Source organism: Charadrius vociferus, unplaced genomic scaffold (genome assembly GCF_000708025.1).
Source record: "Charadrius vociferus isolate BGI_N301 unplaced genomic scaffold, ASM70802v2 scaffold549, whole genome shotgun sequence".
In the NCBI taxonomy this organism is placed as follows: domain Eukaryota; kingdom Metazoa; phylum Chordata; class Aves; order Charadriiformes; family Charadriidae; genus Charadrius; species Charadrius vociferus.
Window position 1 is genome coordinate 2979072 of NW_009650103.1, and position 16719 is coordinate 2995790.

Below are 16719 nucleotides of genomic sequence, written 5' to 3' on the forward strand. Positions count from 1 at the left end.
ACGCGGGGCCGCCTTCCCCAGCCGCGCTCGCTGGCTCGAGGAGGGAGCGGGGAGACGGGGGGGGTGACCACAGACCCTGCCACGGGGACGGTGAGCGCTGAGGAGCGAGCAGGAGGATTTACGAGCGCTGGCTCAGCCAGCACGATGCCTCGGGAGCAAACAGCCATAAATGCAGAGCTTTGTAAGCACAGCTTTAACGCGTGTTAAAATTAATCGTTTCCAAAGCCAGACTTGGCAAATAATTTATCCGTGTCAGGGCATAAATCAGCCAGCCACAACCGCGCACACAAGCTAATTGCACCTTCTCCTTATTAAAAATGCCCAGGAAATGCTAGGAACTGGCCATCGGCTCCGTCGGGAGCGCCGGGCACCCCATTCATCAGAGCCCCTGCGGATTAAGCGCAGCGAGGAGAGGGAGACTGGAGGGAGCACGATTCCTCTCCCAGACGCTCGCCTCCACACCAAAGAAACAAACAGCAATATAAATCTCTGTCGCCAGACAGATGGTTCGCTGATCTGTAGCGTTGCAGCCCACCTCGAGACTATGAATATAAACGCTGACAGATCAAAGAACTGAATGATTAGAAGACATCTAACTTTTTATGACAAAGTAGCCCATGTATTCATCCGTCATAACGGCCTCAGGAAGAAGAAACAGTTGGAAATCAACTGAAGCGGATCTCGGGGGGAGGGAAAGGGGGTGTTTGTCACTGCAAAGAGATGAAGAAATAAAAGCATGTAGAAAGAACCGTGTTCCTGTGGAGACAATCTGTGCTTGCTTCTGGACCCGGCAGCCACAGCCCCACCGATGCCCCGGCTGAGCCCTGACAGCGCCCACGGGGTGACCGTCCCACGGGGTGACCGTCCCACGGGGCTGTGTCAGCAGGAGGAGGGAGGGCAGAGGAAGGCTCAGCGTGACAGGGACCCAGGCGCTGCCGTGGCTGGACGCACCCAACACCCCGGAGCCGACCCACGGCTGAACGAGTGACGGCTTTTACCAAGCAGCAGCAACCATCAGAAAGTATCAAAGCTCCTACTCGATTTCCAGCTGAGGGAAGGAGATTATATCATCTAAAACGCACCCTTTAATTTTGTTGTCAAGAAGTTAACTTCAAATAAAAATCAAGCTCAACTCTGGCTGCGTTAACCGCCCCAAAACACACACCCCAACAGGCTCTGCCTTCGCAGCAGCTCAGCCAAGCTGGTCCGTTCAAACCAACCTCTCCCCGCTGCCATGGCCAGCTGTCCCCACCGCTGGTCTGAGCATCCCTCCCTCCGACCCGGCATCCCTCCTGCCGACCCGGCATCCCTCCCGCTGGCCAGGCATCCCTCCCACTGGCCGGGCATCCCTCCTGCTGACCCGGCATCCCTCCCACTGGCTGGGCATCCCTCCTGCTGACCCGGCATCCCTCCCATCGCCTGGGCAGCGTGGTGCCAGCCCAGCCTGGGCAGCAGCGAGGGTGCAGGCAGCGGCACACTCTGCGGGAAGGGAGCAGGCAGCACACTGCTCCCCCCGCCTCGCCCCGGCTGAACCTCCCCGGGCTGCACAGATAATCATCACAGCACAAGTTTAGTTACAAGCCCTTTGCTTGGAAGTGTAATTACCGCTATTACGCACTTCATAATGCCTGAGCAATTTCATTTTCTTTGCTCGGTTATTTATTGTACTTTATTAATCTAAGATTAGAGTCAATTTGCTCGAAGATGATGAGCTCCCAAAAAAGACACAATAGTTTGTTTGGAAAAGTGCAGGATGCGAGACCAGGATGAGCACAGCCCAGGTCGACGGCATTAAAATAGACACCGAGGAGCACAGCCCCAGCTCCATACTGGTACCTTCCCCAGAGAGCTGTGGATAAACACAATCCCCTTAAAGACAAGTAAACCATGAAAAACGGCAACCCACGTGCAGCCCCACACCGGGGCAAACCCGCATGGGCAGGGATGGGGGACAGAGATGTGTCCCCAGGCTCTGCATCCCCGGGAGACTTACATGGGCAGTCGGGCGCAGGCAGCTCCCCTCCGGTCCCCGCGGCATGTGACAGCCACCCGGTGTGGCCGGAAAACTGAGATGGCTCCAAAATCCACCGGTCAGCCAAGGGAGAGAGCGGCCACCCCCTGTGCCAGGACGCGGCCCAAAGCCTCCCTGCTGCCCTGCTGCTCTCCAAAGAAGGGCTGAGGTGCCAGGGATGCTTTTGCTCTGTTTCATATAGAGACTTCTTGCCATGAGGAGTGTATCTTCAAATAAATATGGCTCTTGAAAGACAAGAAAAAAATCTCAGCATCTCTCCGCAGCTCCAATCCTTCCTCTCACACTCTGGCTGGGTGGCAAATGCCACTCTCATCCCAGGAAATTTCTCATGTAGCAGGATGCAAACGAGACTTTCAGAAATTTTTCTGGGGAAAAAAAAACCCCAAACACAACAAAAAACCCAGAAATCTCTGCAATCTGATGGTTGCCAAAACCCACCTCTGCCAAGGCAGCGCAGACTCAAGTGAGACCCTGCTTCATCCCCCTGCTCCAGCTCAGCCCAGAGCACAGCTCCGCATCCTCTGCGCAAAACCACACCGGTCAAACACATGAGAAACGCAGTCGTGGCCAAGTCTGGAATTGAGGAAAGGTGCTAGTGGCCCAGGTGGGCTCAGCGGGGATGGGCTGTGGGTACCAGACGCAGCCCCGGGGCAGGGGAAGGTGAGGAGCAGCGCTGGAAGTGGAGGTTTGCGAGGTTTGGTCCCTCAGCGCTCCGCAGTGCAAGGGACAGCGGAGGACATCGTGCTCAAGGCAGCGTGATGCTAAAGGCACTGCGCTGCAGCCGGGCTGCCTCCGGTCCTTCGCTCAGCCACCGGTGCCAGCAGGTCACCACGGGGCATCAGGGACAGCTGAGCGGAGGCCAAAGTCCTTCCTAAATAAACCACCGAACCAGCCAGCTTGAGGCGTGGATACCTGCTGACGGCAACCACACAAAGCACCCAGGCAGACACACCTCCCGCAGGTCCCAGCCCTCCCGATTCCCTTCGGAGATGCTCTTTCCTTTATTCCACCGTGTTCTTGGTGCTAACAGCCGTCTGGGTACAGAAGCTACAGTGAGATGGACAACACCGGCTGAGCTTTGCGCACTGAGCATCACCTCTGTGATCTACATGTTCGCCATCCTCCATCTATCCGGCGGCGAGCAGTGGACGGGGGGCAGCTACAGCCCTTCCCACCAGAGCTCCCGGCTCGCCGGCGCGACGAGCCGCTCCCAGCGCACCGTTCTGAGATGGAATAGATGTATGGCTGTGTGCGTATAGAAAACCTGGGCGCCTGCCAAAGTGAGAAACAGGGAACAGGCTGCCCCCACGCTCAATAAGCAGTAATTGAACAATTACTCAAAGGAGGAAGGTTGTGGGTTTCAACAAGGTTGTACCGGCTCAGCGCCGGCAAGCGTGCAAGGAAACAGCTTCAAAACCGCAGGGGGCTGCACGGCTCTGGGATGGCATCTCCTGTCCCCCTGCATCCCCCCACCCCGTGCACCGGGCAGCCGTGTGGGGACACAATAGGGCCTCTGCAAAATCTGCCGCCTGGTTTTTTCTTCACTGCCTCTTCTGCAAGCTCCGGGCTCGGCCGGTCGCCCGCGGTGGCCGGGGCGGTGGTGCTCGCAGGGCAGCGGCAGCGTGCTGCGCTGTGTCCCTCACTGGCCCGGGAGGCGCGTGGGTTCACCCCTCCTGCGGAGAAGCCGGGCAGGACCGAAGCCGCGCTGCAAGCCGAACGCAGCTGGACACCCGGTCACCCTCTCACCAAGCCGTCCAGCACCGCCAGCGCCGCGGCCGGCAGCTTTCCCCCATGAATAGCTCAGCTTCTCCATGGGGTCAGCAAACAGCCCCGAGCATCTCTCGCTGCAGCAGCTCCTAGCATGTTTTTAAACAAGAAAGCACAAAGCAACCAGAGAGGGACCAGGAGCTGGGGCATCGCTTGCAGATGGGCAGAGCCCCCCCAGCCAACGCTGCGGACCCGCGGAGGGATGGGGAGAGGGGAGACCTGCCCCAGGGCGAAGGGCTGGACCAGAAGGGCAGGGTCCAGTGCCCGGGAGGCACAGGAGAGCACTTGGGAGAGCGCACGGTCCAAAAGGCCCAATATTGCAAACAGGGGATAGCTGCCCGTTTGCTACAAATCACTCTTGTCCCCCATCCTTTAGGACGTGCAATATTGAAGTCACTGAAGTTTGTTCTGCAGAGTCCCAGCCAATCCTCATGAATTGTGGCTCCGGTGCTGAGCACATCCCACATCAGCCTCTCGCAGGCACCATCGCAGCCACCGCGGCACCAAACGATGAGTCCCACACCAACAGACACGCTGCACTAGGAACCACAATGCTGTGGCACACATTTGCCCCAGGATGGGCTCAAGAACTTGTTTCTTCAAGATTTCATGCATTTACCATGAGAATAAATCAGAAAAAAAGCATCTTCTGTTTTATTACGGAGTGTGATTTTTGCCCAAGGAAAAGGAGCGATATTGCCAACTCCTCTGCAGCAAATTAAACACAGCTGGATGCAGGTAATGTCATCCTGGCTCCAGCAGTAACCTGCAATTTTATTGTTGGGGGGGTGAAAAGCAATCCGCTTCTGGAAAAACTCTGCCGTGGACCAAGGTTGGCTTCACAAGCCAGTCCTCGCGGCCAGTCATCTTGCGCCACGAGGTGAACGATGCCCTGAACCCTTCCGCACAAGCACTCCTGTGTCGGTGGGACAAGGGCAGGGCAGGAGGCACCGCGCTGAGGACACACCACCTCTGCCGAGCCGGGGGTGCCAGCCCTGACACACGCTGCAGGAAAGGCTTCATGTATCTGTAGTGATAAAAAAGAAATCTCCCGCCGGACTTCTTTTTCCCGTTTTTTTCATTAGGGAAGACACTACAATGAAAATGAGACTTTTATGTTGCAAGAGTTCAATTCCTCATTCCCCAAAGACAGATATAATCTCTCTCCAACTGTATTTAGCAGCTGCGGAGCTCATTTTCAGGCACCAAACAAAGCACTGGAGGCAGCGGGGAAGCACTCGGGGGTTGGAGTTGAAGAGCTCTCCATGCAAGTGCCCTCAGCACCAAAGAGCAAGGGGCAGTGATGCACAGCGGGGCCGGCAGCATGGCACAGACCTGGCAGCACCTCAAACTCACAAAACCACAAGTTGAGCTCTGGGGTGAAGCGGGACACGCTGCTCCATCCCAGGGCTGCTCCGGTGCCTGCCCAGGCTGGGAGCCCCGGCACAGAGCTGTTCCCGGGGACAGCACTGCTCTGGGGATCAGCACATGTGTGTGCCGTGGGGAGGTTTAGTACCTTCATAAGTGATCTGGAAGATGGGATCAAGTGCACCCTGACCAAGTTTGCTGGTGACACCAAATTGAATGGGGAGGTGGACACTTCAGAAGGGAGAGCCACCCGGTAGGAAGACCTGGACAGGCTGGAAGAGTGGGCTAGTAAGAACCTTATGAGGTTCAACAAGGACAAGTGTAAGGTCTTGCACCTGGGAAAACATAATCCAGGAGTGCAGCACAGACTGGGATCTACCCGGCTGGGGAGCAGCTCGGTGGAATAGGACCTGGGGGTGCTGGTAGACAACAAGCTCGATATGAGTGAACAGTGTGCTGCTGCAGCAGCAAAGAAAGCCAACAGGATCCTGGGTTGCATCAACCAGGGCATCACCAGCAGAGACAAAGAAGGCATTATCCCGCTGTACTCCACGGTTGTCAGGCCACACCTGGAATATCGTGTTCAGTTTTGGTCCCCGCTATCCAAGAGAGATGTGGACAGGCTGGAGAGGGTCCAGGGAAGGGCCACAAAGATGATGAAAGGACTGGGAAGCCGTCTGAGGAAAGGCTGAGAGAACTGGGTTTGTTCAGCCTCGAGAAAAGAAGGCTTAAGGGAGACTTTAGCACCACGTTCCAGTATTTAAAGGGTGGCTACAAAGAAGATGGACACTCCCTTTTTACAAGGGGTAACACAAGTTCCCCCTGGGGAGATTCTGATTGGACACAAGAGGAAATTTTTTCACACTGAGAACAATCAGTCATTGGAATAATCTCCCCGGGGAAGTGGTGGATTCCCCATCATTGGACACTTTGACGATTCAGCTGGACAGAGTGCCAGGCCATCTTGTCTAGACTGTGCTTTGCCAAGGAAGGCTGGACCAGATGACCCTTGACGTCCCTTCTCACCTGGTATTCTATGATTCTATGAGAAGGTGGCACAAGGCGAGCACGGCCCAGAGGTGCCAGGGGAGCACCAGGGGGTTCTGTGCCATGCCTACGCACAACCCTACTGACTACAAGCCGGGGAGCGGACCCTGCCCCACAGCCTGTTCCCGAAGGTGGGTGCTGAGCCAGGCCGGAGCCCCTGCCAGCAGTGCTGTGCTACGTGGGGGCCTGATCCAGGCCTCTCCCCGCAGGGGCAGCGGGCTCTCACTCGGCACTGTCTGAGGACACGCATCCCCAGCCATGGGCCCGGGGCAAGGACACGCTCATGCCCCAAGTCACCTTCCCACTGCATCTCCCATCCAAGGTCTCGGCAGCCTCGCAGATGCACGGAGTAGCCCCAGCCCCGGCCCCACTCTGCTCGCAGCCGGGCAGTGGCACCACTCGCTCTTAATAAAATAATAATATTAATAAAGATTAAAACTCAGAAAGAGAAGAAGCAACGGAACAACATGCTGCGTTTTGTTTGGCTTATTTGTTTTGCAACATTGGAGATTGACACTCATGAGTCTGCTCCTGTAATTGCTTCTGCTGATGAATCTGGATTGTTTAATTAGAGTCTGCGCATGGAGCTCATTGCTAATGGGTAATCATCAATTTGCTGCCAAGGATATCACTTCTTCTCCAAGAAACTTGTCTGTCTCTGAGCACAGATAGTCCTCCCCATGGTGGGAACCATTGCTCTTTCAGAAGGGTTTGCTGGTCCCATGCACAAGTCCTTGGTGCCAAGAGCAGGAAAGGACCAACCTCGTGCTTATCAGCTCCCTTAAAAGCAGAATAACCCATCACTAATTTAAAGTCTAGACTGACCACTGCTCTTGGCAGCTGGCACTGCCCTAAATATGAGGCTCACGAGACACCATGCACACATGCACTGCACGAACACCCCAAATTTCAAGGGGTTTTGCTCTCTGGAGAGCATGGTTTGCTTCTCCCTGGTGGCAGGGTGATGGTCCCCGGGGCCAGTGGTGCCATGGCCGCCCTCGCCCCCTCCCCGCAGGGAAATGCATGCGGTGCACTTACTGTGAGAAGGAGGAATCCACGCTGAAGTCCTCGGCGTGAGGCCTACAGAGCGAGAGCATCACAGGAGGTGAGGGAAACGTACAGCTGCCGGGCAGAAACCGGCACGACAGCCGGAGTCAAGTGATGGGGAATGCCAGCGCCGGAGGGACAAATGGCTGCCCAAGGGCTTGTCCAGGGGTTGCACGATGCCTGGGATGTGTCCCTGCTGAGGTCCCCAGAGTGGGGACACTGGGGACCTGGTGATGCTCTGGTGGCTTTGCCAGTGTACGGCCTCTTTAAGGACTCAGCTCCACAGATTAAAAACATTTTTCATGCTTTTTTTTTTTTTTTTTTTTTTTTAAATGAGTCTTGCAAACTGCATTTGCTGCTCTGTCTCAAATCAGCGTCACCCTCTCTGCAGAGAAATTAGATTTTGAAAGACGCTGGTCGGGGTAGTTTTAGGAACCTGACATTGCGTTTCTCCTACGCACACCTTCACAGAGTTGATTTTACAGACACAGGTGATGACCACAGAAAGGAAAACAAAATAACATAAAAGAACAGAAAGGAATGATGAGAGTCACGCAGTGGGGTCATGGAAGAGGGAGAAAGAACACAGAGATGTCCGGGAGCGGGCGGGAGGCGAAGGGACCGTGCTCATGTACTGTACATCCCGCAGACACGCAGCCAGCAGCACAGCGCTAGGAAACAAAGCCATTGCAGCGGTGAAGAAAAAAAATTCCCTTTGCAAAACCAACACTCTCTTCAAGACATATCCATCCCCGTGGATGGCCACAGGTCCCCATCACCTCAGCCGGAGCCTTTCCCTGCCACCCAGTGTCCAGCATTGCCCTCTTTCCTGTCCTTATTTAGCGTGAGTCTGGGCAATTTGGAAATATAACCAAAGCAAAGGGGGCACTTGCAGCTCATAAAGGTTTTTCTTTTCTTTTCCTTTGTGCTTTATGAGTCCACAGGACTCCAGCATAGTTTGAACTAAATAAAAGCAATAAATTCACATTTCAATTAAAATGTGAGTCCAAAGGAAAGCTAATTCATCCCCCAGCTACAAGGCACACAGAGCAGCTTCCCTGCGACATGACTTAGTTTGCTACTACTCTTATTACCCGTGTGAAGGCTGCAGGGAGCAGCTCATCGCCCCGGAGCCGAAACGCCTGCAGAGCGCCGGCTGCGCCGACCGGAGCCACCGTCCCAGGTGACACCGACAGTGATGTCCGCCCACGTCAGACCCAGGAGACCCGCGGGAGATGCTCAGCTTGGGGGAGATGCTCAACCTGGGGGAGATGCTGGGGGCCTTGAAGGGAGGGAGCCGGGGGAGGTGGTGCGGCGGCTGAGGAGGTGCTCTGTCTAAACAAGAGGGTCCCATGCAGCCCCGCTTCCCCCCGAGCCGGGTGGTGGTGAGCCCTTCCCGGGAATATGCTGGGGGACCCGCAGGGCAGGAGATGCCGGGGGGTCCCACCGCTGCTCTGCAGGTTCAGCCCTGGCCGAGCCTTTGCCACCGCTCCTGGCCTCCGTGGAGCCCACGGGGACTCCCACGGGCAGCCCCGCACCCCCAGCCTGGGTTTGTGCCCTGGGGCTGCACATCCAGCCTTGCCTGCAAACAGAATCATAGAATCGGTGAGGTTGGAAGGGACCTTTAAGTTCATCAAGTCCAACCATTAACCTAAGCTGACAAAACCATTTCTAAACCATGTCCCCGAGTACCACTTCTACCCTTTTTTTAAACACCTCCAGGGATGGCGAATCCACCCCCTCCCCGGGCAGCCTCTTCCAGTGTTTGATAACCCTTTCAGTGAAAATTTTTTTTCCTAATATCCAACCTAAACCTTGGCTGGCATAACTTGAAGCCATTTCCTCTCATCCTATCACTTGTCACCAGGGAGAAGAGCTCAGCCCCCACCTCTCTACCCCCTCCTTTCAGGGAGTTGTAGAGAGTGAGAAGGTGTCCCCTCAGCCTCCTCTTCTCCACGCTCAACACCCCCACTTCCCCAAGTCGTTCCTCATAAGACGTGTCCTCCAGACCCCTCACAGCTCTGTAGCCCTTCTCTGGACACGCTCCAACACCTCAATGTCCTTCTTGTAGTGAGGGGCCCAAAACTGAACACAGCGCTCAAGGTGGGGTCTCACCAGTGCCGAGTACAGGGGGACGATCACTTCCCCAGTCCTACTGGCCACACTGCTCCTGATACAGGCCTGGATGCCGTTGGCCTTCTAATAACCTGCTTGGAAAAAGAAAGCTGTGGCCGTGCCCCCTTCCCCCCTTGCCTTGCTAATTTTTGGCTTGCTGGTGCGACCCTGACGGAGCAGTAAGTCGGTTCACCCCCGCTGGCCGCTCGTGCCGTCTCTCCCGGCCATCACGAGCCCCGGGGTGGGTCTATCAGCTCCGCCGTCCCTCGGCGCAGCCCTGGCATCTATTAATGACAAACAACCCAGACTTTCTCCAGCTGCAAACCAGAGGCAAGCGCAGCCCCGGGAAGGAGCCCAGCCGGCTCAGCCTCCCTCCTGCCAAATTGGATTATCCCACATTAGCAGCAGGGGCTGTTCAAGCCCCTCCACTCGTGTTTGGTTTTGCACAGGAGCCTCTTATGCCTTGCAGGGACATTTATGGGAAAGAAACAGCAAATGATTTGGTTTTCTCCTAATATACTGCCAGCTGGCAACTGGGAAGACTGTACGAACCGGGGCTCGTTTCAGCCGCAGCTCCTCAAGGCAGAAGAACGTTCCTGAAAAGCCAAACAGCAATGGCACATATAATCACACAGCTTGGTGGGGTCCTGCAGACCCCCAAGGTCTGGTGTCACCATGGATCCCGGAGCACCGGGATGAGCTGGCACAATTCCCAAGACACCTTCCCCAGGCAGGCAAGCTCACAAGAAGGCACCACGAATAAAAGGGACTCCAAAGCGATGGACAGACCATAAATCCCACCAGCTGTGGCTTTGCCCACTCTGGGCTGTGGTTATAGCACGTGCAATAAAACAGTAACAAAAAGGTGCCTTTGGCTTCCAAATGAATGAACTCCTTCACACCAATCACAGGGGAAAGAAGCGACACTGGGATGTCACACTGAAACCTCTCCTTCCCACCAGGCACCCCAATTCTCATAACTAGTCTAAATGCTGAGAAAATATGGAAACAATTTTAAGAAAACTAAAAGTCACTCCAATTCTTGTTTGAAAAACAGTTGTTTTCCAGACCCCCAAAACTTTTAAAAAGTTTCAGCTTGGAGAGTTTGGTTTATTGTGGAAAAGCCAAATTTTCTGCAGGGAGAAGAAAGGACGGGCAGACCCACGGGATGCCCAGCGCTGCCCCGTGGCCAAGCCGGTCCCGCTCCCCCCCCAAAGCTCTCTGCCAGGCACCAGCCCAAACCTGGGTTTCGTGCCCGACTGCAGGCAGCGGGAGAGCCCAGCACCGCACCGGCACGAGCGGAGCTGCTAACCCAGCACCAGAGGGGCTGCGCAAGCATCCCCCCCTTGCTGCTCCTCACAAACTGCCCCCCAGCCACCGCCGACTCGTCTGCAGTGGCACTTTTCTGACATTTAACCCGGGTTAACTGCTAGAGGGGATTGGCAGAGCGGCAGAAACCCTTTTGTGCACAGTGTCCTCTGAAAGGAAAGAGTAGATTTACAATATACAGAATAAAGCCATTTCACTGAGTCACAAAGGTTACACCAGCTTTTAATGTGTTTGAGATAATCTACTTTAAATTCACCTTTTTGCTTCATCCAGATCAGCCTCCCTGAGTACCCCCGTGCAGACAAACCTTGACTCATCCCATTCCGACCGTGGAAGATAACTGCGACACCGGCAGCGAGCCCGACCGTCACTCCCCTGCAGCGCCCAGCGACCGGGACGGAAGTGCCGTACCCGGGCAGGGAAAGCCGAGACCCCTCGTCCTGCCACCGCCAACCATCAAACCCCGACGCCGGGCTCCCGGCTGGGGCGAGCAGCATCTCCCAGAGAGAGGGGCAGAGCAGGGAAGGATGAGAAAAAGGAGAGGAGTAGAGGGGGAAGAAACTTTGCTGCTCCAGAGACAGCTCTGCCGTCGCATTTCAAGCTGCAGCCCCTTACAAAATGGAAGGGCTTTATTACAACGTGACGAGACAATGGCGTATTTATTATTAGAACAAAAGCCACTAATAAACCTTGCTTATGTACAAGAGAGAGCAACCACCTGCCCACCCACGCTGTGCAGCAGCTCCTCGGCTGAGCCGCCACCTTTTCACCCCATCCTCCTCCTCGGCTCCGGCTCCGCACACCCCGAAAGGCAGCTCTGCTCCCCCGAGCTGGGCAGGGATGCGGGCAGCACCCCCCAGCCCCGCTCCCCCGGGGATTCGGGCTGCAGGACCCATCCTCTCCACTCCGGAATGGGGAAGGCAGCCGCCCCCCAGCCCCAGCTCTCCTCCCGGCTCTGCCAGGGCGCTGCGGGATGGGGGTGGCATTTAGCTCGTCCGTCTCATGCAGATAATTTGAGGTTAAATACTTTCCCTGTATTTAAAGTGCTCGGAGATGCTCAGATGGAGGAGAGAGCAGCAAAGCACGGCGGTAGCTCGGCTGAGCTCACACAGAGATCTGCTCCCTCCCAGCAAACTCCCTGCCAGCTCTGCGCCTTTGCCGCTGCCTCCTGATTTTTCTGGGAGGTATTTTGGTAAATGAAGGGTATTAAAAATTCGCTTTTGGTCCTGCAGCTCCTGTTACTTTCATAGTAAAAAAAAAATAAAAAATCCTGCCTTGACTAAAAGCCCCTGGAAGTTACAAAGACACAAGTAATGACCTGCCAACACCACGCTCAGCTTCAGGCTGCTTAATAACCACTTGCAAGGCTCAGAGGCGTTTCGAGACCAGGGGCTAAAGGGCACTAAATCTGATGGCTCTCTCCTCCGCCTCTGAGGCTCTGTCTTGAAACGCCTCCAAAACAGGGGCAAGGCAGGGGGGTTAAGATGAACCAAGCAAGGTAACTGCTTGGGAAGGCTTCCCGAAGCCGTGTTCATCCTCTAAGACATGAGATGCACCACGGTTCCTACCATATTGACAGTGAGAAACTCAACCCCCAAAATAGCCTGATGTGAGAAGGACAGATGGGAGGACACAAAAAAAGAAAGTAAAGAGGGGGAGAAGGAATGAGCAAGAGGAAGGGGAAAGGGAGAGGAAGACGCATGCGTCCTGCTCGCAGACACGTGCGAGAGGGGAGGGCGCGCTCAGCGCTGGGGAAGGGCATCCCAACCCCCGGCTGCGGGACGGAGCAGGGACGACCCCAGGGAAGGGACTCCAGCTCCCAGTACGCCCAGTCTGGAGGAAGCTCAGCAAGCTGTGCTGGCGGGCACCTGGAAAAGCCACCGACGGCTCCAGGCACTCGTTGACTCAGGCAGTGGAAGGCGTTACCCAGGGCAGTGGTGGAGTCCCCATCCCTGGAGGTATTTAAGGGTGGTGTAGATATAGCGCTCAGGGACATGGCTTAGTGGTGGGCTTGGCAGTGTCAGGGTAATGATTGGACTGGATGATCTTACAGATTCTTTCCCAATCTGGGAGATTGATTCTGTGATTCTGTGACAGCTGCCTGATGGCTGGAGAAGTGCCACCCCAACACCCCCCCGCCACCGGCAGCGCAGCGTGCCGTGCAGGCAGGCAGGCAGCACGCCACTTGGCGTTCCTCTGCAAAACGCACGTCACAACTAAAATACATAAAGTTTAGCAACGAACGCGGCGCAGTGCCAAAACCGCAGCATTGCCCGCCGCAGCCAAACAAGCCATTGCCAGCCCAGTGCCCGGCAGCTCCCAGCGCTCCCAGCGATCACCTCCCGGAAAGTTTTGGCTCTCCCAGAGGGGCAAGAGCTGTCAAACCCGGGCACTGGGCTCTGCCCGCTGGGCAAAAAGGCCCTACAGATGCTGAAGCTGCTCTAATGCACACCTGCCCGCCTTTCCTACGAGCTAAACGAGTCCCTGCGGTGCCGTCAAGCCTCGTGGCTTGCAGAGGAATGACTGTGCAGGAGGTTGGAGGTGGGCTGCGAGACCCCGCTGTGCCGCAGTCCCGCACGACCCCGACGGCCGGGGTGGCAGCCGGTGCCCGCTCAGATGCCTGGCATCCCGTGCTCACCGCGAGCAGGAAAGCCTCCACCGGAGGAGGAGGAGGAACGTGCTAATCCCCACACCCGGATGGGACCTGATGGGAACGAGGGACCTAAAATAAACAGAGCAAAAGCCCAAGTGCGTGTTTCGAGTGTAGGCATCCTTAGGTTAGGCGCCTTGTCTGCATGTCAGCGCCTATATAGGGCACCGAGATTTTCAGCGGCGCTGGCATCTCACCAGCAGCCGTGGGAGGAGGGCTCAGTGCTTCCAAAATTGAGCCTGCTCCCCTCAGGTGCCCGGCTGCAGGGCTGCCAGCTGGGGGGTTGGCATCGCCACGCGCCCAGGGGCTGTGCCTGGGGACAGGGGTTTGAGGGATGGGGACCACAAATATGGGACCAGACACCGAAAAACACCTGAAACCTGCAGGAGGGAGCTCAGAGCTGAGCCCCAGCCGGGACACGGTGATGTGGGTCTCGTCCCCACACAGAGGAGTGAGTACAAAACAGGGAGGATGAGCAGAGCTCGGGCGCTGCTCCAGAACAGCACTGGGATGAACGCAAGAACCAGCCGGGCTCAAGCCCCCGTGCTGCAGCCTGGGATGAAATCTCTGGCTGTGTTTACGGACGGCTCTGTTGAGTGCGAAGGATGCCAGCTGTCAGCTCGCTGCGCCGGCAGCCGGGATCCGGGATCGCTTCCTGTTCATGGGGATCAAGCAGCGTGTTTGCATATTGTCCTTGTAACGGAGTTCAGCAATTGAGCACCCTGCCTGTTTTTGCAGCGGTCCCACACTGAAAACACACTCAGCGCCACAGAGCAATGCCCGCTGCTAGGTGGGAAAGAAATGCCCAGGTTAAATGGCGTGCGAGCAGTGCCACCCCTGCAGAGCCATACGATGCTGCCTGGAAGAACGACCCAAGGAAACTACACCCAAGGCTGCGAGGAGAGGCGATGCTGAGTGGGCACCTTCCCACGGGGATGCTGGGCACGGACCCGCAGGCAGGATGGGGGCCTGGAACCCCATCCCGAGCCCAGCCCGTGGTTTGGTTACTGCCAGGGGAAGGCTCGGAGATGCCACACTCCAGTCTGGGCAACCGCGGCAGAGCATCGGCACCTTGTCAGCAAACAGCCGTGCGGCACAGCAAACCCTGACGTGGGCTCAGCGCTCTCTGTACAGAGATACCACCACCAGAAATACGTCCCCACACGGGGCTTCCCAGCCCAGCCAGAGGGAAAGCGGACCAAGGCCAAAGCACCTCATAAGCAAAACCCTCTGGAACCCCCGGGTCTCCTTCAGGTCTTCTCCACAGTGCTGTCGGTTCCTGCCTGCCCCAGCGACACGTGGCAGCACCACCTTCACAAAGTGGTACAGACGGTCCCAGCTCAGAGAGGAGACGTGAGGTCTGGCACAGAGGCAGAAATTCTCCCATAACCAAACCACCCCAAATCCCCCCGGCTCAGCATTTCTCAATTTCTTGTACAAACCCTGCTCGGGGACAGGCGCTTCAGCCCTTCCGGCGGAGAACAGCCCCGGCACAGGAGGGCTCGGAGGTGGCCGGGCACGGACCGGCGCAGACCCCACGGCACAGCCCACCCGAGGGACCTCCTTTCGGGGGGCTCAGCGGGCAGCTGAGAGAGCAGCGGCAGAAGAACCAAGGCTGGACCGTGCCTGTTGGCAGGAGTTGGTGGGGGCAAACCCTGCTCGGGGGAAATCCCTGCCCACCCCACCACAGCCCTTCTCCTGCCCAAACACACCTCACCGAAAGCTGCAGTGGCAAACCAGCACGTGTTATTCACTGAGGACAGAGATATATCTCTGAAAGGGCTTTGTTGGAAAAGGCGTTTGTTAAAGAAAAATAAACCATCTGTTGATTTATTGTCCCCCCAGGAGGGGATTCAGCAACACGGCACAACAATGGTTCGACAGCAGAGGAATCGCACCCAGGCTACAGAGACCATCACTGGGAAATGTGGCTGCTAGGACAGAGAGGTTGTAATGGTTTCAGTGGCCAGACTGGATCTTTCCACTGGGTCTGCTTGTGCGCGAGCGTCAGGCCATGGAAACTCATTTAGCGAGACCTGTTTGTTACCGCCTGGCTGCCCCTTGAGGGAACAAACATCGATTGGTCAGAAATTACATTTTCAGACACGTTTGGGTGACTTTCTCACTCTCCAAAGTGCTTCACCTCCAAGAACTATTGTATTAAACTCGCCCTAGCAGAGTGCTGCTATTTCTCACGGAGTAGGCTCCAGCCACCTTGTTGACTGTAGCGTGGCTGAGGCAAAGTCCCATTTATTCCTGCCAAAAATATCTCGAACCGAGAGACGAGGCGAAGCTGCGGGAGGTGGGACTGTGCGGTCTGAAGGAGAGAAAGGGAAGGAAGGATCTAATTGTTGCCCTCGGCTACCTGACGGATGAGGTGTAGTCCGCCTCGTCTCAGATGCACACAGTAAAAGGACAAGAGGGAACAGGCAGAAGATGCAGCAAGGGAAAAATTACTCATCCAGAGAGTGATCAAGCCCTGCACCAGGCACCCAGAGACGGTGAGAAATCTCCAGCCTAGGAGATGTTCAAAACTCAGCAGGGCTGGTCCTGAGCCAGCTGAGCCAGCGTTGAAGTTAGCCCAGCTTTGAGAAGGGGTTGGACCAGAGCCCTCCAGAGGCCCTCTCCAACCTCAACTCTTCTGCAATGCTAATGTTCTTCCCCGAACCTCAGCAGTTCGGATTTCAGCTCTCGGCAGCTCAACAAAGCGGGGTGGAACCATGGGTCAGGGAGGGGACACGCAGCGCTGCCCACCTCCGGCCCTCCCAGGGCTCAGGGCAGGGCTTCACAACCACGTACCTTAAGGGTACGTCTGCAATCCCTCAAGAGTACCAGCTTGCCCCAGGACAGGTAGTGGTCAGAGTTTCACCTACTTCCAGCAGAGCCACATAAACATGACACGATTATCTTGTAAATATGTTTGTGTTTTCAAACCCACATCTCCGGTGTTACAGAGAGATCACCAGCCCATGTAATCGGATCCAAACACAGCTATTTACACGTCCTCCTGCCCGCCAGCGGCTTCCTCCCAAACACAGAGCCGCTCGACGGAGAGCCCAGTGCAGCATTTGACTCTTCTGTGACTTTGTTCCCTATCACACCTTTCTCTTTCAAATTCCCCCCACAACACAATCCATACGGGACCAACCTGCCTCAGGAAAAGCCCAGCTCCTTGGGGAAAGACTCAACCTTTCACAGCTTGCTCCAGCCACACGATTGCTGCATGCCAGGAGAGTTTCAGTGCCCAGGCAGCAGGTCTGGCAGCAGAACCTGCCCTCCCCGGAGCGGCCGGGAGGCTGCCCCGTTGTATCCCCTTCTCAGATTCAGCCCCTGATGCACAGAAGTAGCTCCAAGCATCTTCAGC

At 56.1% G+C, this 16719-nt stretch overlaps 1 protein-coding gene across 1 annotated transcript in view; it reads right to left on the minus strand.

The window, feature by feature from the left end:
* The window catches only part of KCNT1 (potassium channel, subfamily T, member 1), a 49194-nt gene that overhangs the window by 29635 nt on the left and 2840 nt on the right, over positions 1-16719 (minus strand). Inside the window, exon 2 of the mRNA XM_009892342.1 lies at positions 7253-7294. Coding sequence (XP_009890644.1) covers positions 7253-7294 — 42 coding nt within the window. The remainder of the gene's footprint in view (positions 1-7252; positions 7295-16719) is intronic.